Source organism: Tympanuchus pallidicinctus, unplaced genomic scaffold, assembly GCF_026119805.1.
Source record: "Tympanuchus pallidicinctus isolate F22 unplaced genomic scaffold, pur_lepc_1.0 scaffold1, whole genome shotgun sequence".
In the NCBI taxonomy this organism is placed as follows: Eukaryota; Metazoa; Chordata; class Aves; order Galliformes; family Phasianidae; genus Tympanuchus; species Tympanuchus pallidicinctus.
Window position 1 is genome coordinate 42,851 of NW_026294618.1, and position 21,124 is coordinate 63,974.

The 21,124-nt window shown below is 49.1% G+C and overlaps 3 protein-coding genes and 2 long non-coding RNA genes across 5 annotated transcripts in view; 1 reads left to right on the plus strand and 4 right to left on the minus strand.

The window, feature by feature from the left end:
• Nucleotides 1-20,816, minus strand: part of LOC128088829 (rho GTPase-activating protein 32-like) — a 36,041-nt gene extending 15,225 nt beyond the window's left edge. Inside the window, exons 1-10 of the mRNA XM_052699687.1 lie at nt 20,745-20,816; nt 20,318-20,440; nt 19,661-19,738; nt 18,783-18,864; nt 17,935-18,078; nt 17,554-17,656; nt 17,157-17,289; nt 16,546-16,628; nt 16,064-16,171; nt 15,548-15,693 (exon numbers count right to left, since the gene is read on the minus strand). Of these exons, the coding sequence (XP_052555647.1) occupies nt 15,548-15,693; nt 16,064-16,171; nt 16,546-16,628; nt 17,157-17,289; nt 17,554-17,656; nt 17,935-18,078; nt 18,783-18,864; nt 19,661-19,738; nt 20,318-20,440; nt 20,745-20,798 (1,054 nt within the window). The 5' untranslated portion in view covers nt 20,799-20,816. The remainder of the gene's footprint in view (nt 1-15,547; nt 15,694-16,063; nt 16,172-16,545; nt 16,629-17,156; nt 17,290-17,553; nt 17,657-17,934; nt 18,079-18,782; nt 18,865-19,660; nt 19,739-20,317; nt 20,441-20,744) is intronic.
• Nucleotides 1-21,124, plus strand: part of LOC128085658 (uncharacterized) — a 222,382-nt gene that overhangs the window by 8,583 nt on the left and 192,675 nt on the right. The gene's annotated exons all lie outside the window — the stretch shown is intronic.
• On the minus strand, nt 1,244-7,864 carry LOC128085718 (ras GTPase-activating-like protein IQGAP1). Its single transcript, XM_052693499.1, is given in 8 exon segments — nt 1,244-1,469; nt 2,216-2,324; nt 2,327-2,447; nt 4,229-4,313; nt 4,401-4,544; nt 6,218-6,391; nt 7,224-7,387; nt 7,521-7,864. Coding segments are annotated over 7 exon segments (867 nt in total). The 5' UTR covers nt 7,352-7,387; nt 7,521-7,864; the 3' UTR covers nt 1,244-1,363.
• On the minus strand, nt 7,941-9,069 carry LOC128086005 (uncharacterized). Its single transcript, XR_008209200.1, has 3 exons — nt 9,031-9,069; nt 8,757-8,851; nt 7,941-8,022 (listed from the first exon to the last, which is right to left on the minus strand). It is a non-coding gene; the product is annotated as an uncharacterized LOC128086005 (long non-coding RNA).
• LOC128085993 (uncharacterized) lies at nt 9,083-10,332 on the minus strand. The gene is made up of 3 exons (XR_008209194.1): nt 10,161-10,332; nt 9,467-9,604; nt 9,083-9,381 (listed from the first exon to the last, which is right to left on the minus strand). It is a non-coding gene; the product is annotated as an uncharacterized LOC128085993 (long non-coding RNA).

Here is a 21,124-nt window from a genome sequence, read left to right on the forward strand (position 1 = left end):
TATCGATCTGTATCAAGCTATCTATACCCAGACACACAGTCACCACTACCATCTTCTTTCTGAGTCTTGAGGTACACCATTCAGCGGTTTCATTGCCATCAAACAACCCCACTGACGGCACACTGCTGACACAACGTCCTTGCAAACACAGCAGCAACTCCTGGCACCGACAGCTCCGGGTACAACAAGCACAGGGCTCTGGGTTGCTTTGGATGCAGTTGCAGCATGGATCTGAGGGCTTTGTGGAAGGGGATATATTGCAAATGGCACCGACGTTTTCAGACCATTTCTCTTTCGGCATGGTCCCAGCACCTGGCATGCTGATCATCATCCTGAATATACATTTTGTCAAAGTTCTACAACTAAGGAAATAGTTCCTTACCAAACGCAATCTGATCACTCTTCTGGCCATATTTTGTTCCAGCTACCGCTTCCTGCGGGTGGCACCAATAGCGCTGCATCACCTATAGCTCTCTGCTCTTACAGTTCTCATGCTGTCTGGGCAGTCCTCGTGGCCTCAAAACTCTCTCATGCCACACGTGCCACATTCTGAGGCACAGAAGATATATCGCACTACTTCAAACGCCTTTTTTTTTTTTAATACAATGATACTAGGGATAATCATCTGGAGCTAGAGCATTATAAAAAAATTCCCTTTAGTTCAACCATAAGTCTGCCCCATGGACTCCAGAAGAGCTCTAAGAATACGCAGGGTGGACATGGATGGCAGCTACCATAACAGTAAGCAATGAAAAATGAGGTGGTGAGCCATGCTGTGTCATTGCATCTGCGGGCAGGGATTCTCCTTGGACTGAGCAGAGTGCAGATGTCGCCTGAGAAAAGAACTTAGGATCATTCAGGAAAAGCAAATGAGTTGAGTAATTAATTGAAGAAACTCACGTTCTAAAGGTACTTAGAAGGAGAGAGTATTTCCCAACAGAATGGGTTTAACTGTCTATTCCCTGTTTTGCTAGACAGGTCTACTCTGTGTATGCTTAGACTGACCTGAGAGGGCATGCTTCAGCACACCCCACAATTTCCAGTTTCCACATCGTCCAGGCAGCGCAAGTGCGGTGTACGTCTCCCTTGGCACAGACATCAAGCTTTTCTTCCTGTGCAATCAACTAATTATGACGGGGGAAGGGGACAGTACAGGCCTCACAAGAGAAGAGCCTGGCGGAACGATTTTAGAGCTGGGAGTCAGGCAAATGACTTGGCTCAAGTGCACCTATACCAATGCACGCAGCATGAGCAACAAGCAGGAGGAACTGGAAGCCATTGTGCACCAGGCTAACTACGATCTAGCTGCTGTTACTGAAACATGGTGGGACTGCTCCCATGACTGGAGCGTTGAGATTGATGGCTATAAGCTCTGCAGAAGGGATAGACAAGGAAGGAAGCCAGAATATTCATCAATACTGAATTGATCCTGCAATTCAGGAACCTCACAAGCAACCTGAAATAAGCGTCTAAAAAAAAAAAAAAAAAGAAAAGAAAAAGGAGAAAAAGGTAATCAGCATACCAGTAGCTGTTCTTCTTCAAACCATGGTTCCCAAGCATACTGCAATTGGACAAGCTATAGCTTATCACATCAAAAGCCATCTAGAAGATTCAGTTATTGGTACTGGCCATGTTGGCATTCGCTCACTGTAAGCATCTGCAGGACAAGTCCATGGACCGAATGACCTTGTGCACCCATCCTTCTGTCTCAGCTGCAAGAATAATCCTCACTCCCAGCCATTCCAGTTTTCTTTCTTACAAAAGATGAAAGATATAAAGAAGCTCTTCATTCAAAAGTTACTTGATTATACAAACAACTAAATTCCAGCCTGCTTTAATCCAAAGTGCCATCTAGTTTGCATACAGAGAACTAGGGTGCATATAGGAAAGAACGCACGCACACTCTAGTTTTCAATGGCCAGAATATCATAATAAACACATAGAAAAACAGCCTTTACTCTGGAGGCTTGTATGGCAAAGCCAATTGTTTGGACCAGCTCATTAATATACTATATCTAGTTTGTCAATTCCAGCTACGTATTTTATATGTCATTATGATCAATGATTGTGGAAGCCCAAAGGGCAATCTCTCATTTTCAACAGACCTCCTTTTTGACGGAGATGGAATTTATTACATTTAAAATTCATCACTCCTCTTTGTTTGCAACACTGTCCACTGACAAACTCCTCAACACAATCAGCTCAAGTCTTCTACCTGAATTTCTGGGATGACTGTGACAAGTATTCCTTCACGATGCTCAGGTGTGCACCGTCTCCCATGAGCATCTTGCTGGACGCAGCATGCTGCAGCATCTTTGCAACAAGCCAAGGTTTCTTCGTTGATCTGCAGTCAGCTGCCCTCCAGCTGAAAGATCCATTAGGTCAAATGCATCCGGTGCCACCATGGCCGGATTCACGTAGCGGTGATAGAGTAAGTTGCCAACAATCTAGGACAAGTTGAGGAGAGAAAAAAACACGTGGAAAACCAATGGCACAGACCTCCACTGAGTTTTACTGACACTACTCCGAGTGAGTTCTGACCAATTACTTTCCTGTGAGCTGTGGGCCCCGTTCCAGATGCAGGGTCTACTGCGCTGCCATTAATAAGCACATGCTGTCCCAAAGAATCTTAGTTTCACACTGCAACATAGATACATACACTAAATAAATGCACAACGGTGCATTTAATCCAGAAGTAAGAAACTCAGAAGTACCGAAGGTGAGCGGTATTTGACATTTCAAAAGAAGTCCAATTCACCAGCTAAGTGAGCAGCAATGAACGCCGAGGCCCCAAAGATAAAGACAGCCCGTTATCCACGTGCTCATCCATCTACTTCTAACCCGTATTGGACATTTGCCTGCAGTAATTCCCACAACAAAAAGGCATTGGCCCAGCACGCTGACATGCAGCAAAAGTTCCCACGCCACATGCTTCAGTATTTCCTGGAGTTTCACATCAATCTGCGCAGAGCCAAGTCACAGAATCTGGGCTTCTCCTGCTTCACGTGCCATTTGAATGCACAGAAGAGATCAGAGGTGTGAAGAAATGGCAAAAACAGAAAGAAGAAGCTTCGCCATTGCTAAGCTGCCCCAGAAATTAACTGCTTTCAGAGAGGTCATGGCTTTGACAGCGGTTTCAGCTCTTGCTCTACTATCCCAGGTGACGGCACATGGTCACAACAGACAAAACTGTTCACTACCAGTCATAAGAAACACATTTGTGAGAGAAATCATATTGATAATAGTAAAACATGTAGTAGGAAGACAAGAACAGCACACTGTAGGAGTAGTTTTAGGCCCTAATGCATCTACAGGCAGTCACCGCACACAGCTGCAGTTCAGAGTGCGGCATGGGCCGTGACATTGTTTCCACAAGGATTAATAAAAACTGCAGCTTTCCACCTACATCTACAGATGGAAAAAATGAATTCACCCGCACAGAAAGAATCGATGCCTCAGAACGGGAAAGCACGGAACCAGAAGAGAGAAGAAAACGGCATTCAGATTGGGAATTACTTCGTAATGAAGCAGAGACAGAAAAGCTTAAAGAGACTGTGGCAAGTAATGTCAAAGCCACTCTTTGTTTTATTAAGAAGAAGAGCACTCACAGACAGAAAGACCTTCAAAATAACAAACGCCAGGACAATCCCAATGAAAGCCACAATGCTGTGCTCATTTGGAAGCATTTGCTACTAACATCCTTTTCGTTCTCCAAAGTACGGAAATGTACAACACAAAACTGCCCACACCTCATGAAAAATGACACCATATACTTTGTTGCAGCTACTGTAATGCCCTAGGATATTGTAAGGGAAGTGAGAAGAGTAGAATTCTGCACACGGGCCTTTTCAACTTGGCACACTGTCTCTTTAAAAAAAGAGCAACTGACTCAGATAACACCAGCAAAACCAAGGTGCACCATTCAGCAGCAAGAGCATCCCAAAGCCAAGAAACCTAGGGGGCACAATGCCCAAGATATTAAAAGCAAAAGGAAAAGCAATAGGGTGACTTCTTCTGAACGCTGTATTATGTCTCCTTTGACAAACATGTATCCAGCAATCCAAAGCACAGGGCAAAGTACTTTATACCCATAACAACAAATAGCCTGTCTACTTAAACTGCAGCTTTGAAACTTCTCTGCACACGTACAGCCAACAAACAACACTGAGATGCATCTGCTGCAGTCAGCGTGGCAGACAATGATTCACAGAGCTGCTCAGCTCCTTACCTTCAGCAGCTCATCCTCGCCAGCATCAGGAAACTTGTCATGCCGGGAGTCTTTCAGTACCTTGGCGATGAAACGCATCCCGTAACTTCAAAGGAAATAAAAGGCAAGTGAGAATTCCTCACGGATGAACCCACTATTAACTGCTGCAGGATAACGCGGTGACACACCAGACTTATGGGATTTGGTCAGCTGAACAACGATGGCAGACAGGAACTTGTCTGTCACTGCCTTCACATCTCGGATTGAGGCATCCAGGTGCATCCTCACCTCACCGTGATTAAGAGCTTGTTCAGGTGTAACATCGTACGGCAACTTGCTATTTGGAAAAGTCAGATGTGAAGGTGAGCACTCCTCAGCCTAATATACTTTTGTCAGTGCCAGGCAGAATTTTTGGCTTGACACACAAACAGATCCACGCTCACCTGGCTGCAAAGAGCTGCACGCTTTCACTTTCATTAGAATGCTAGCACTGAAAGAGCAAAGGACTTCTCACGTCCTCTGCTGTCCCTGCAGCAGTCGCTGTGAGAACAGGCCCAGCTAACTCTGAACTGTATCTTTCTGTACCACAAGCAGACACGCTCTCTAGAGTCAAGAAGGTCACCTGCGATACGCAGTAGTACCTCAGGTCGCAAATAAATCAGTGAAAACACAAGCTGCACATTGCAGTGTTAAGATAGTAACTCACGCAGCGTGCTGCGCTGGGACAGTTGTCTTTTACTTCATAGCATTGCTTTTCCACCACTTCCCTTGAAGTGCCTTAAAAACAAAACAAATACAACCAACAACAGAATCCTCAAAATCTGGTCAACATCAAGCACTGGAAGAAACACAGAACTCTGACTGGGGACGGATGGGAGCCCATCAAGAGTTTATAGACACAGATTAAAGGGAGGACAGGGACAGATGACGTAGCGGGGGATCTACAGGCCAACCAACCAGGATGACCACGTGGATGAAACATTCTCATGGGCAGACAGGAACAGCTGCATGCTGTGATTCTATGAACACGGCCTGTGTTGAGAAGGAGCACAATGCTCATCTCGTTCCAACCCCCCGCTGCGTGCAGGTTCACCAACCAGCAGCCCAGGCTGCCCAGAGCCACATCCAGCCAGGCCTTGAATGCCTCCAGGGATGGGGCATCCACAGCCTCCTTGGGCAGCCTGCCCGAGTTGTGGGCAGAGATTGGCTTGGTAGAGTAAGAGCTACGGTATCTGTACCTATGAGTTAACACAGAAGAAATGCTTTGGGGCTTTTTTTGGCCTATCTCTTCATGAGATTCACTTCTAATAGTCTCAACACCCCTGTCACAAGATGATCTACTGTGTCCAGTTCTGGGCTCCCCAGTACAAGTAAGACAGGGATCTCTTGGAAAGAGTCCAGCGGAGGGCCACGAAGATGGTGAAGGGCCTGGAGCATCTCTCCTATGAGGAAAGGCTGAGTGAACTGGGTCTGTTCAGCCTTGAGAAAAGAAGACTGAGAGGGGACCTGATCCAGGTCTATAAATATCTAAGGTGTGGGGGGCAGAATGGTGAGGCCAGACTGTTTTCAGTGGTGAGTGGAGACAGGACAAGGGGAAACGGCTGGAAACTGCAGCATAGGAAGTTCCGCACAAACATGCGCAAGAACTTCTTTACAGTGAGGGTGACGGAGCACTGGAACAGGCTGCCCAGGGAGGTGGTGGAGTCTCCTTCTCTGCAGATGTTCAAGACCTGCCTGGATGCCTACCTGTGCGACCTGGTGTAGGGAACCTGCTTTGGCAGGGGGGTTGGACTCGATGATCTCTGGAGGTCCCTTAAAACCCCTACAATTCTGTGATTCGGTGATCTTTATACCTTTCAGAAGAAAGCCATCTCGAGCTGATGGAAAAAAGCTGGTAGCAATTGGACAGATGCATGCAAGGAATCCAGGGATGGTTCGGAACGATTAACAGAGCAATGCAAAGCAGCTGAGCAACTTTCAGAAAAAAAACAGTAGCAACAGCTTCCATACCCGGCCTCACCATTCTGAGATCCCATCTGGTTCACCCAGCACTTGTAAATATCCACTGGATCCGTTCTGACGTTGAGCGATTCGTCCTCAATTATTTCCTTCACAACTGGGGCCAAGATCTGCCTCAGTGCGTTCTGACCACGGGCACCACGGTTGAAAGAGCGCATCTCAAAAATACAGAGGAAACAAAGGGACTTCTACACAGGCACAACTATTTCCTCTCAGTATTTCAACAAGTAAGCAATCAGCAACAAAAGCCATCCACAGCATGCCGCTATGGGAAATCCAGCAGCAGAGAATAAAGCATAGACATGCACTTTCCTGAACTACTGCTCCAAGAAAAGATAATAATAATTAAACAAACCTTTTAGGCGTTACCTGTTGGAGGGCACATACCATCCTCATACTTAAAAACATCAAAAAAGGCATGACTGCCTCCAACATTACATGTATTTGCTATTCCTAGCAAGTTGTGAAGCTCCGTATCAGCCAGAAGTCATAAACACCAAACTCCTAAGTGACAATCAACTCAATTATGCCGACAGACAGCCAGAATCCTTAAGCCTGACAGCCAGGAAAAAACCCAAACCAGACAGCATCTGATTTTCAGCCTCCTCATCAGTTTTGGAAAACAGTGACCTTCGCGTCAGCTTCACTCTGGCCTGTAAAGCCCAAGCTCGCAGTCTGTGCCAAGTCCTTCTTACTAGACAGCAGAGAACTTAGATGGGAATGAATCTTAGGAAAGCACTGCAGTAGATCAAAAACAGTGCCTCCCTGAGCAAGAAAGCACTGGCTAAAGAAAAATGGCTTTAATCCTAAAGAACAAAGGTAATTCCTCCTCCTTCCAGGTTACAGAAAGGACTGACGTGAAACAGCATGAGCAGAAGGCAGGGACAGGTCAGCATTATCAGCTAATGAGCACGGGACATCACACAACAACAGCTGCAATTTTAGCAGCGGCCCAAACTCAGGCAACAGCAAGGCTGTGTCCTATGCTACAACGTACTTGATCTCTTCCTGCAATGCTGTTTGCAACAGCCGCAACAGCAGAGATTCCTCTCTCTGACTGGATGCGTAGTTATGCAGCGTGAAGATGGCTGAATCCATGAACTCTGTGGGTTTGTTTTGAGGCATCTGCAAAAGCAGCTTGGCCAAGTACGTTGGAGTAGTCTAAAACAAGAAGAAAAAGTACTTAGTGCAAGTGTATAATCAATGACTATTAAGATGTTGTCATTGTGAAATAAACAAAAGAGTTTGACAAAGCAGACTAAGCTAACAAAAGGAGAATAAATAGAAGGCTTACCCCTATCCTGGGCTCACTTACAAAACTCCAGCAGAGCAGATCTCCAGACGAGATCCTTCCCCACTGGTAGCCAGCTCTTAAACAGGTCTAGGAGGGCTGTAGCCTGGCTGCACCCCTTCCAGCAGCACAGCTGCATTGCCTTCACCTGTGCTCCTCTGCCTGACTCACTGCTCACCTCAGGTGATCAGTCAGAGGTTCAGGCCATGACTCAGCAGTTCCCACACAGCACGTGTCCACAAAAGCCAACACCACAAAGACAGACAGCGCCTCAACACTGCAGTGCAGAAGCACAGACTGTTCCAATACACGTAAGCATCTATGACAAGAGCAGTGAATGAAAAGCTGCATACCTCAAGTAGAAAAGATGCTGATAGGCTTCCAGCTTTTCCCTCTCCTCTTTGCTCAAAGCTTGCAAACCTGCCTTTTGCTCGTTCAGCGTCATCACGTCACAGAGCTGTTCCTTGTTCTCCTTGCTAAGATTTTTGCTATGAGAAACAACATCCTGCAAAGAACACAGAGGGACAGATTCCACATTTAAATAACACGCAATATGGGAAAAAGCTGCACGATAGCACTTCCTTTTGGGTGGATAAGGCAGTCAAGGTACATCAGGAGATCATGAAGTGAAACATTATCTGTTGTAGCAGCGATTTCTGTCTTGTCCCCACATTCCAGAATTGGGTGAGAACCTACAAGGACTAATTGCTTTGAGCAGGGCTACTGTCACAGCTGGTAGCGTTCTGAAGATGCTTGAAAATGCCTTTCTTTCTCAACTGTGCTTGAAGCCCCAAGCCCTGTTTCCATTTTGCTGACTCCCTGCCTCCACTGCTCTGATAACTATGATACTTTTTGCTGCCAGCATCAGCCCAAGAGCTGGAGCCTCCTTTGGAACTGAACTTCACTGCTGCCATGGTTCAGATTTTACACAAGGTCAAGCCTAGCGCCACGCTATTCAGGACCAAAGGAAAAGGTGACTGTAACTTCAGCTTGAGTTAAAAAAAGGCACCGCTGTATCAGCAACGTTGTTCTTGTGTGCAATCAATCGTCAGCAAAGTGACAGAGGGGGCTTCCATCAGCCAACCAACACCAAGCAGTCTGAGCACATTTCCTGCTCCAAAATCACCTCCCCCTTCTGATACAGCACACAAAACGTGAGAAGAAATTAAGGTGTGCAAGTCCATGACTCACGTAACCACAAGTGAAGAGACAAACAGTTCTCAGAGCCTTCAAGCATACCATCTATTGCTTTCCCTTGGTCCCGAGTGGGTTTTTTTCTGGTGCTTTGTTTTTAAAACACTTGAAGCCTTGATGTTTCTGCTGCAGTTCTCTTTCTAGGGATACATAGTAATAAGTGGAACAGTTAGGAACTTACTGGGAGGAAAACCTGTAACTCGGGGGGAAATACTTCCCACTGCATCTGAGTGAGTGAGATCCAGGCTCAGAAGGTCCTCATGCTAACTGCCATTGGCCTCAATTCACTCTGCTCGTCTCCCAGCACTGCATTTCCTACCTGCAGTGTCATTCTGTTCTTCACTAGCAGTCCAATCTTCAGGTCCATGAGATTGAGGTCATTTTCAAGCTGTTGATTAGATCGGATCAAGGTCACAGCTTCCTCACACAGTTTCATTAGCTCCAGCTCCTCCTGAAAATCTGGGTCCGATCGAGCAAGTGAACCAATTTCCCAACCACAGCCGTAGGTGGGTTTTCAGCATTAACTAAAAACAAGAGACAAAACAGCAGAGGACAGGAAACAAATTAATGCATGTGTTACCTCTGTGCAGACAGCATGTCAAGCAGCAGCCAGTCCAGGATCAAATTAACACCAATGGGCTTGAATAACTCCTGACAGCATCCGGAACTTCTGGCATGGAATAAATCACGACAGAAGTCAACGCTATAGGATGAAGTCAGTATCAGCTTAGGGGAGTCCACCTTGCTGAACTTACCCCAAAGATCAGCGCTCCTATTTCCCAGCAGCAAAAGTACTACCGTGAACCAACTTTGCACAGAATCACAGAATGTCAGGAATTGGAAGGGACCTCCAAAGATCACCTCGTCCAATCCCCCTGCTGGGGCAGGATCACCTAGATTAGGGCACACAGGAACATGTCCAGGTAGCTGCTGAATGTCTCCACAGGAGATCCCACAACCTCTTTGGGCAGCCCATCCCAGTGTTCTGTTACCCTTGCCGTGAAGAAGTTGTTCCTCTTATTTATGTGGGACCCCCTATGCTCCAGCTTGCACACATTGCCCCTTGTCCTATCACTGGATGTCACTGAGAAGAGCTTGCCTTCATCCTCCTCACGCTCACTATTCACACATTTATAAACATCAACGAGGTCACCCCTCAGTCTCCTCCAAGCTAAAGAGACCCAGCTTTCTCAGCCTTTCCTCACAGGGAGATGCTCCACTCATCAGGGCAGAGTAGAGGGGAAAGAGCACCTCTCCACCTCCTGTCCGTACTCTTTCTCATACACCCCACGATGCCCTCTTGGCCACGAGAGCACAGTGCTGGCTCATGCTCCTCCTACCGCCCACCAGGATCCCCTGATCCCTTTCTCCTACGCTGCTCTCCAACAGCTCAGCCCCCAACCTATACTGGTACTCAGGTTGCTCTTGCCCAGATGCAAGACTCCACACCTGCCCTTGTTCTTTCTCATTCCGTTTCTCCCCACCCAACTCTCCAGGTCTCGCTGGAAGGCAGCACAGCCTTTTGCTGTGTCAGCCACTCTGCCCAGTTTTGTGTCAGCCGGGAGAAATGAGGGCTTCAACTTGGATCAGCTCCTTCTTTCCATCACTGTTGTTATGCGGCAGGCTGTCAGCTGAACCGCAGCCATTTGTGCCTCCCAACAGCTCTCCATTGGTGGAAGCACACAGCCCAGCATCACTACATGCTCTGGCTCTGCTCGGTTGAAAAGAGCACGAATCACCTATAAAAGAATGAACAGGGGTTGGTGTCAAACTCTCCCAGGCTGAATTACAAAAGTGGTTCTTGATCAGGGGAGAACTGAAGGTGTCAGGTATGGGCTGGAACGCTAGAAGGGCAATCAAGCCCAGTGACAGCATGCATTCTATGTTGCTGGAAAGCAGAGCTTTGGAAGCAGGATTTGCACTCTTACCTGCCAGCACTACGACTTGCATTTCTGCAAAGAATTTCTGCAGGCTTCCTGGCATTGCACTGCAGTTGGCGTTTGGCCACAGAAGATGGTTTTCCCAGGCTGAAACAGGAACACCAACAGCCAGCTGCTGATTCCTTCAAGGAATGGACGCTGCCGGAGGAGAGAGGTGCTAGGGAGCAGCCAAGGCATCACAGTGCATCCAAAAGCCCTGAAAGGCATCACAAAGCCACCGCCAGGAAGCTTGGGGTCACCACGAGCAGAATCCAGGATGCTAGAGATTATTTGCTACTGTACCAACTGGGACCTGCAGACATCCCAAAGCCAGACAGAATGGGAAATAACCCAGAGCTCTGCTTCGTGCACCCTGCAGCCTCAGCGTTGCCAGCAGAGGTGCCTTGCTGTGTGCCGCATTCATCCCAGTCCTCGTGAATGAAGACTCCACAGGCACTCAAGGCGTTGAGTGAGTATAAGTGCGCTTTTATTATTAAAGGAAAACACAGGAGGGCGTGAGAGGTCCAGGTAAAGATGGAAATCGTCCTCTCTTGGATGGAAAGATCACGTAGAGAGTGGCTCAGAGCTCTCAGAGATGCTGCACGGTGCCTGGGACTGGAGGCCTGATTGTACACCCCCCTCCAAGAGGCTCTGCTGCTCCTCCTCGCTGATGCTGACCTGCTCCTGCACAGAGGTGTTGCTGTCCGGGCACTCGGATTGTACTTGGGCTGGGCTGCACTGCAAAGGTGCCGGGTCACAGTCCAGGCTGGTGACTGCGGTGCCTGGTGGGCACAGGTCAGCATCTTCAGCACAGCCAGGAGAAATGAGGGCTTCAACTTGGATGAGCTCCCTCTCTCCATCACTGTTGTTACGTGCAAGGCTGTCACGTGATCCGCAGCCATTTGTGCTTCCCAAGAGCTCTCCATTGGTGGAAGCACACAGCCCAGCTTCGCTACTTTCTCCGGCTCTTCTGGGTGGACAAGGGCTCAGTTCATCTAGGAAGGATACACAGGGGGTTAGTGCCAAACTTTCACAAGCTGAATTACAAAAGGGGTTCTTGATCAGGGGAGAACTAAAGGTGTTAGGTATGGGTTGGAACGCTGGAAGTAGATACAAGCCCACTGACAGCAAGAATTCTATGTTGCTGAAAAGCAAGGCGTTGAAAGCTGGATTTGCACCCTTACCTGCCAGCACTACGATTTCTATTTCCGAGGGCTCCCTGGGATGGTGCTGTGGCTGGCGTTTGGCCCCAGACGATGGTTTCCCCAGGCTGAAGCAGGAACACCAACAGCCAGCTGGTGATTCCTTTATCTTGCTGGGTGGACTTGATCTGGAGAGAGAAAACAGGGAATGGTGGGAGTCGTGCGTGGCGCAGGGTGAGGGAAGAGCTGCACTGAGCTCGTGCCAACAGTTGCTTGTTCCTAGCACCGCCTGGTTCCTGCTGAAACGCAGCTTAGAAACTCGCTCCATTTCAAGCAGTTGAGGATGGTTCCATTCCTATAGCTCAGCCCTGAAGTCTTGCTGGCTAAATTCCCCTCAACTGTGTCAAGCAAGATGCAGAGCATGTGAGGTCCACAGGCTCCACACCTGTACAGGACAGCATCAAAGGGTGGCTTTGATTGAGTAGGCAGGCATAACTGCTGGCTGAGGAATTGCACAGCCATAAAGGAACTTCAAAAGCATCTCTGACTCTGACACTGACAGCTCATCAGCCCATTTCACTGCCATGTCTAGTTTCTAGTGTCAGCAGGTCTGACCAACAGCTCTGCGTAGAGGAGAACCACAACTGGATTCAGGCACGAGGCTCTGAAATCTGGAAAACCCCAACGTTTCCAGGTACAGCCAGCACAGGCCAGGGTAGACGTCAGCGTGGCTTTGTGCATCTCGTCACTGCCTGCCCTGCAAGGAAGGAACGGCACCGTTGTGAGGCTAAACTGAGCCCGGCGGGCAACTCAATGTTAGTTGAATCTCACAGTCCAAAGGGAGGGGAGATTCACTGCAACACTTCAGGCACCATTCATTAAATCTAATTTCCACAAGTTTAGGCACTAGAAATAATGGAGACAGAACAAACACAACCCACCCAAACAGTGATGATAGCTGCTGGAAAACAAAGTCCTTGTCACGGAGTTGATCAGATCAATCCGCGTCCGTGACAGGGGCGACAGGCCTCTGCCCTCCCCCCCACCCCAATCCCACAAAAAATGGGAAGGAAGGAAGGGAGGAAAAGAACAGCGGCAACAATCTATGGAGGAAAACTTATTTTACTATAGTATTGGAATACAAGATAACACAATATATACAATTTAATTGAAATTGAGATTAATAAATCAGACAAGATGAGAGAGAGAGAGTTCCCGGGACCGAGTCAAACCTGAAAAGGTTGGAACGGCTAGGAAAGCACCCTCCAGCACCCACTGCCAGGCAGCAAGAGAGCGCCTCCCCCACCCGGAAGGGCCAGATCCCGTGACTGCTGTAATGTACAGGGATAGGTAGCTGGGATTGGGGCAGTGACACTTCAATGCCCCGTACACTACATGATGTTTTGATGTGGAATACTGAAACCATAAAAAAAAAAAACCATAAAAAAGAAAACAAAAAAAACCAAAAACATAGAACCATGACATTCCACCCCTTATTCTACATCGTTACATCATGCTTAAAATATATACACATATATATACAAACAAACAAAAAATGATTAAAATGCATTACTCACACATGGATATATATATATATACATAGAATTACTGACTGCACTCCCCTGGCATCAAGTTTCCTTGTGGTACACGTTTCACAGTTATGAATAACCTGTGCAATGGCATCCATAGTTAAGTCCACCCCTCGGTCTCTAGCCCATTTGTATGTTGCATCTCTCCCTTGATGACCTGAGGTCTCATGGGCCCACCGAGCCAGAAATAATTCACCCTTGTTCTGCCAGTCCAGGTCTATTTGAGCCACCTCAATTCTGGCAGCTCGGTCTACCTGATGGTTATTTTGCTGTTCTTCAGTAGCCCGACTCTTGGGCACATGAGCATCTACATGGCGCACCTTTACCACCATATTCTTTGTTCGGGCAGCAATGTCTTTCCACAGTTCAGCAGCCCAAATAGGTTTAGCTAATTTTACAAACAACACGATGTTCAGACCAGTCTCCGGGTTTTCTTCTCGGTTTGTCAAACGTTTTTTGAATCCTGAATTAATAGTCATGTTGTTGTTGTTGTTCGTGTCATCAATTTTCCTGAATGTATTCCTATGCATTCGTATTAAGGGAAAGGAGTCTCTTCCAAAACTAGAGAATGATGATTGGCAGGGAATATGGAGAGGTTTAGGAGAGGTTTTAGAAGCATGGGGACCCGCAGTGTCATGGGATTTTACTCTTGAACACCTGTGGGATCCTGAGAAACTAAGCCAGTATTTGAGTCAGGGACTATGCGGCTTACATAAATCTAAGGAGGTACAACTTATTTGGGGTTTGGCTTGTGCTTACCGTGCCCTATATAATACCATTCTGAAGAGAGAGAGTTTCCGAGCTGAGGTTCAAGCCAAAGGGGAAAATCCCCAAGTCAAATCTAATCGATCACAGGAGACACCAGTAACAATACCAGTTGCTCCTGTGGAGGGCAAGAAATGGAAACGAGTATCTTCGCGTCTTGAAAGAAAAAGAGAAGAGGAGGAGGAGGAGGTGGAGGAAGATCCAGGCGAGGGGCCCTCCTCAGAACCACCACCATCGCGAAAGGCAAAAGGGAAAACTAAGAGACATGCAGAAGAGAGTGATGAAGAGGAGATCTCTATTACTACTCGCCGGCCTCTGAAGATGACTGAAATCCAAGGTTCAAGAAAGGAGTTTACACGGCACCCGAATGAAAGTCTTGTTTCCTGGTTGGTTCGCTGTTGGGACAGTGGGGCCCATAGCTTGTCTCTGGATGGTAATGAAGCTCGCCAACTAGGTGCCATTGCCAGAGATCCAGCTATTGATAGAGGAATTAGTCGGTGTTCGGATGAAGCTGCCTCCCCATATTTGTACTTTTGCCATCGCCCTTCCTCCCAGAGAGGTTTCACCCTCTTGGCTTGTTTGATGATGGCACAAGTACAAATATGGGGAGGCCATATTTCCACATTCCATGATGTGGAATACTGAAAACATAAAAAAAAAAAACCATAAAAAAGAAAACAAAAAAAACCAAAAACATAGAACCATGACATTCCTCTTTACCTTTCAGGTGGAAAGTCGATGACTGTGTGGAATTTCCCCCGTACAGCTGTGGGGCCTTCTTCCACCTCTATGTCACTGCTCTCTGTCACAGCGACAGGAGAGCTGCTGCGGCCTCGCCTCCGTGCCTGCGCCTCCTCCAGGCTGAGCAGCTCTGTGGCAGGAGAAGACGCCTGCACAGACTGGGGCCCTGAGAGAGAGCTGTGCCCTGGAAGGGAAAACCACAGGTGAGAGCCAGGATGAGAAAGCGGCAGCACAGCCATCCCAGGTCCGGGGGAGCTGCTGTGTTTTCCTCAGACTTGCTTAACCGAGCCACTGGAAGAAGAGCAGCTCAAAACAACCATGTGCTCAGAGGTGTGTCTATGGCAAAGGACGCAGTCATCATTAAGAGCAGCTCCCTGTATCGAAACAGGCAAACAAAAACCCTAGAAAATGGGGGCAGGGAACTGAGAAAGCTCCGCTGCCACACGTTAATCAAGCTTCACCTGCTTGCAAAACATCATAATGACAGTGATGGTTTTTTCTCCTTGTCACGTTTGGGCTTGCACATTCTCAGCATCCAGCAACTGGATGCCAGATTCCAATCTAAGCCCAGAAGTCTGCTGTTCCCTCGACAGGAAAAGTGTATTTCAAAGGACTTGGAAAAGGCCTGCATTTGATCCAGGTGTCTGACCAAGATAAAGCTAATGGAGGAAGACACTCACCTGCTCCATCTGCAATGTCCGATCCGGATGTGGAGCAGAAGAGGACGTCTGTGTGGTCGATGATGAATTCCACCACAGCCGACTGCGTCTGCAGTTCCGTGCAGGCAGCTCTCCCGCTGGCGCAGGCAGACTCGCTCTGCTGTGATCTGTAGAAAAGGCAGGTTTTAGAAGTCATTCAGCCAAGATCGCTTCCCCAGCTCTGAATTACTGCAGCCCAAAGCTGTCACATTTGTTCTCAGGAGACATCCGCAGCGGGCATATAAGAGATGCCACTGAAGAAGTTCTCCTGTCTGATCAAGGACACACCAGTTCCATCTAAACAAGAGAGCAGCAATGCTCAGCTAGAAATTGTGCCCACGCGGGGTTGGAGAACAGTCCAGGCTCCTGCTCTGCTGTCAGCCACTCACTGCACATTTTACAGGAGAAGAGCACATGTGGTGCAGAAGAAGGGAGGACTGCTTTATTCTACTGGAGAACAGATGTAAGCGTTCTGGTGAAACGGAAAAAGAAGTTTACCTTAGGAGGTTTGGAGCCCACACAATGGCTAAGTTCTTAGCGTGCATGTTGGTGACAGAGCTGTTTGCAGCAAGACAGGCCAAGTGTCTCATCAGGAACACCAGGGTCCTGGGAAACAAGAGAGGCAAATGTTCAGCACCAGCCAGCATGCCGTGCTGCCACTCACAAAGCAAACCTCAATTCACACTAGTTGTTCTTACTGCTACTGATGCTGAAGATGAAGTAGATCCAACTTGACCAAGTGCCACGCTGCAGCACCCAGCACCAGCACAGCACAGCCACAGCCATCAGCTGCACCAAGCCTGCCCCCGTGCCCAGGAACTGACCCAATAAATTAACCCTGTAAATTAAACCGGTGCAGCCTTCAACCGCTTCAACATACCCAGGCATCGTGTTGCTCACGTGAGACAAAGCCTGGAATCGCACCATTGCCCTCTGAAGTGCAGCAGGGCTGAGCTCAGCAGGCTGAGGGCAGCACTGACCTGTAGTGAGGAGCGGGCAGCTGCTGGATGACGTCCCGCATTCTGACCAGCCGCTCCTCCTCTGTAGTGGCACCAACAGCATCCTGGAAAAGGGCAGAAAGGGATTGAGACACAAATCAGGCGAGATACCTGCCGCAGGGTCGGGAATCATGGGCACAGCGCGCTGCTGGTCAGCACTGAGAAAGATTTTAGGCCTCCCCAGAGGCATCTGGCAAACATAGCGGCACGCAGCAGGTGCCACCACGGCCAAGGAGTCCAAGCACCGGGCCGGTTTACAGCCTGGTTGGGCAGCTCAGCTCCTCGCAGGGGGCATTCATCTCCAAGTACGCTTGGCTATTAATCCCCTTCCTGTTCCAGAAATAGCTGGGGAATAGCAAAAAACAAACAAACAAACAAACAAGACAGGAATTCTCACAAGCACTGTGAATATGGAAATAACCACCTCCTGGGGCCACCAGAAGCGGCATCAGCACGATGCAGGATGTGGCAAAGACATGCGAGTAAACCCCATGGGGCTAACAGAAGAAGGGCCTCAGAGCCGGGGCCCTGCTGCAGCCATCTCCCAAGAGGCCCAGCGAAGAGGGAAAGGAAAGGCGTTGCCTCGTGCTTACCGAGAACTTGTCGTACAGCTGGTCGGTCAGCAGGGGGGTCGGGAGCTCCCTGAAGTACATTTTGCAGAGGGAGCTCGCGCTGTGAACGTCGCGGACGGTTAGCTCAGGAACCTGCTCACACTCAAATTCCTGGCTGCAGAGAAGGACACGAAAGCGGTTGAGAAAGAGGAAAGCAAGTCAAAAGCCACACCCAATGCAATCAAGAGTTGGAAGGGCTTCCTGATGTACAGGAGAACACAAACACTCGGCCACCAGCACCACGTCAGCCGTGCTGGATGGGATGTTCCCAAAGGAGACCTTTTCTCTGTGCTAAGGCATTGCCCGCAGGCCTCTGAACGCCCGCAACAGGGCACGTGCCCCTGCTGGCAGCTGTGTCTGTCAGTCGCAGCACTCTTACCGCAGTCTCTGGACGTTGGACGCCACGCCGGACAGGCGGTATATCCCCTGCACCACGCCATGCTGCTCGATGAACTCGGCGCAGCTCTGGAGGACCTGGGGGACTAAAGAACACGTGCCGGCGGTTACTGGAGCTCCTTAGTCAAGTCCTGCCTCAGGCTGCGCTCCCGTCACATCCCATCCACTAAGCCCAGCCGGGCTTGGCTGAAGCAAATACAAACGTGCTTGTCTCTTGGGAGCATTAGCCTCACTTCATCTTTCAGCCATCAACTCCCATTCCCCGTTTCTCCACTGGTATCAACCTGCCCCTTGCTACATACCATCTCCCTTTCATCGTTAGGTTCTCAAACAGGGAAGCTCTCAGGAATGGGCTGTCCCTTACCATCACGACCAGAGTGAAGAAGATGCTCTCCCAGGTCACGGCCGAACACCCTCTCCTTCTCCACCTCCTGCTCTTTCCGTTGCTTTGGGCGGGCCTTCACCACGGAACGAAGGAAGGTGAGGAGCTTGCCGCGCTTCTTTGGCACTGCACAACAAAAGGAAGAAACCAGTTCATCTCAGGTTTGGCTCCGTTGGACGAGGCCGAGCACAACACCTTCTACAGAGCACCTCAAAACGGGAAGAACATGATGAGCAAGTGCGTACCAAAATGGATTTTCCCCAAGCCTGGATGAGTCCAAGGCCAGACTGGATGGGGCCCTGGGCAGCCTGGTCCAGTCCCACTTTAAACGTGGAGCTTGGTTGGCAGCCCAGCTTGAGGCAAGGGGGCTTGGAGCTTGATGATCCTCGAGCTCCCTTCCACGCCAAGCCATTCTACAAGGATTCTAGGATTTCCCCAACTCCAGTCATAAACACAGCAGGACTGGGCCAAATCTCTGCACGTTCTGATGGAGTTGAATGCACTCCTCTTGCTTAGCTTGCTCAACCTGGGCATTAAGGACCCTCTTGAAAAGCCACGTTCTGATCAAGCGTGTCACTAGCACAACCAGACCTCTATCTGTCCACCAGGGACGCTGGCTGTTCTCAGCCTCGTACGGACTTGCCGGAGAACTGCCTTGGCCTTCCCTCATTCTCACTGCCTACAAAACACCAGCCATACGCCCCGTGCTATGCAGGAAGGATTATCAGCACAGAGGATAAGGGGGGAAGGATAAGGGAGGTATTAAACACGGAACACACCCAAAAAAGACTCCATTTTGCTTCCCTGCACCATCAAATGTATCATCGTACCTGGCTTTGGCACTGAATTGATGAGAGACTCCGGGATTTTTCCGTTAATGAGCTCCACACACTCACCAGGGAAAAATCCAACCTGTAACAAGAGGAAGAAGAGACGTGCAATACTGAAGGCAGCGTTTCTCAGGCCTGAACTGTTCAAACATCACATTTTCCTCATCACGTGCCTGCCAGATGCTCCGTAAGACAATCCAACCAAAAAATGGCCTGCTTAAAGTTAATAATTATTCCAAATTGGCAGGCAAATATCCATAAAACTGTGTATGGAGCGGGGAAAGGACAAGTATGCTATGCACCCCTAAATCTCAAGCGTGCCCGAAGGGAAAGACTTCATACAGAAGCTATATATTATGATAGATTGATGCAGATAGATCTGAGTTGGCACAGCCTATGAACTTTCTGCTTGCTGACTGAGATGCAGCTGCCATCCCCAGCTCTGAGCTACCCAGCGTTCTGCAGCCAGCAGCAGCAGCAGCAAGCGCGCAGAGGCTCTGTTACCCTGCCTCATCTCAGCTGACAGGCAGCGACTTCCTAAAAGACGCTGACTTCACCTTCTGCATGGGTGCAAGCACAAGTGCTCAGAGACACTGAAACACGTGTCCTAGCTGCTGCATTTCCAAAGGTGCGGTTCAGTGGCCGTGACCTGATGCACGCTGTGAGGGCTCTTCTTTCTAAGTTAACTGAGGAGGCAGTTTCCTACAAAGACCAACTTTCAGCTCTGGCCTAAGCCCACAGCAAAAGGGAAAGTCCTCTGACACCAGCACAAGGAAACCATTTTCCATGTGGAGCCATGCTGTGCAGGCAGGGCAGCTCTAAGCTGAGATTCCTGCCTCGACCGAAGTTGCGCTCTCACGTCTGAAGCTTGGGCCTACCTGAAAGCCGTGCTTGCCTCTCCAGCGGGGGCTCAGCTCCTGAGGCGGCATCTCGATGACGCACACGAGGTCTCCCACCTGCAAGAGATTGCAACGTCAATCCCAGCTTCAGCACGGCTGGGAGGAAAGCGCAGCTCAAATGACTGCATTCTTCTGCACTGCCCAATATCGTCAAGCTTGAGAGCCATTGCACCAGTGCAGCTCTTCAGGCATTTGCAGTCGTACAACTGAACGTGCAAGTAGAAGAGTCACTCCAATACACAACATACAGAACTCAGCTGTTCAGTATGAAATGGTTCTCAGAAGCAGCAGGCTCTTTGCCAAAGGGAGAGCTCCAATTAAACCGCAGGCATAAGTCAGCCAAACAGATCCTGAACAGATCTGCACACTCCATACACTGCTCTGCCATTGCTCAGAGACCAGGCTACCACACTGGGCAGTAGCTCTTGGATCACAAGATTCCAATGCCAAATAGAGCCATAGTTTACAGATGGCTGAACTCCTCCCTGCATCCAACCCAGTGCAAGTCTAATCTGGAGCCGCACCTTCTGAGCTTCACCTCACCAAACATTCGGAAGGTGTCTGAGAATATTCCTGAGAGCTTCACACGTTATACTCTTCTGTACAGGACAACAAGGAACGCCCTTAACTGCTTACCTCCAAGGAGAGTTCACCCGGTGCCTGGGCAACGTATCTCTTAATAACGTGGGCAGCAGCAATAGCTGGGATATTAAGAGATGACTCCTCACGGACCAGCAGGGGCTTCCCGTTGTTCTCAGCCTGAAACACAGAGCACAGGCCACGGTGAGGAGCTGAGGGCAAACGAGGAGGATTTCAGGCTGAGGAGCATGTCAGCAGAGAAAGCTGCAGGAAGTGCACTCCGTCCTTATCATGGGCACACAAGAAGGAACGGCAAGGCTAAGAACATGCCCGCAGCAAGGAAAGAAAGCCTTGAAGGCAGCTTTTCAGTGACACCGATAGAGCCGCAAGGATTCGCTCTCTTGAAAAGCAGGAGAGCACATCTGCAGCTCACTCTGCTGGCTCAAATCAGGGAACAAAGACCAATCAGAGCTCCACACTCTACCTCCATCCGTGTCATGCCAGGCTCACAGCTGATCTCGCTGCACGCGATGCCCATCACAGCAGGCACGACAAGCTGGAATGAAAAGAAACACGCTCATATTTTCTCTCTTCACACACCACACTATTGAGAGACTTCTTCAGAACTACCCTTGGCTATCCTCTGGCACAGGCGGGTGCTCTAGAAGCAACCACTCTGTTCACTCCGTTCAAATGGGACAGCCCATTAGGCAGCATTTGACCAAGCGGCTGTCCCTCTGCTAGCAGATGGGGACTGGCACAAAGCAGCAGATGCATTCGCCCAGGGCGCTCTGACAGCGCAGCAGCAGGGCAGTGAGAGGAATCATTGCTGCAGGTGCATCTGCTCCCCGGCCCCGGCTCCCA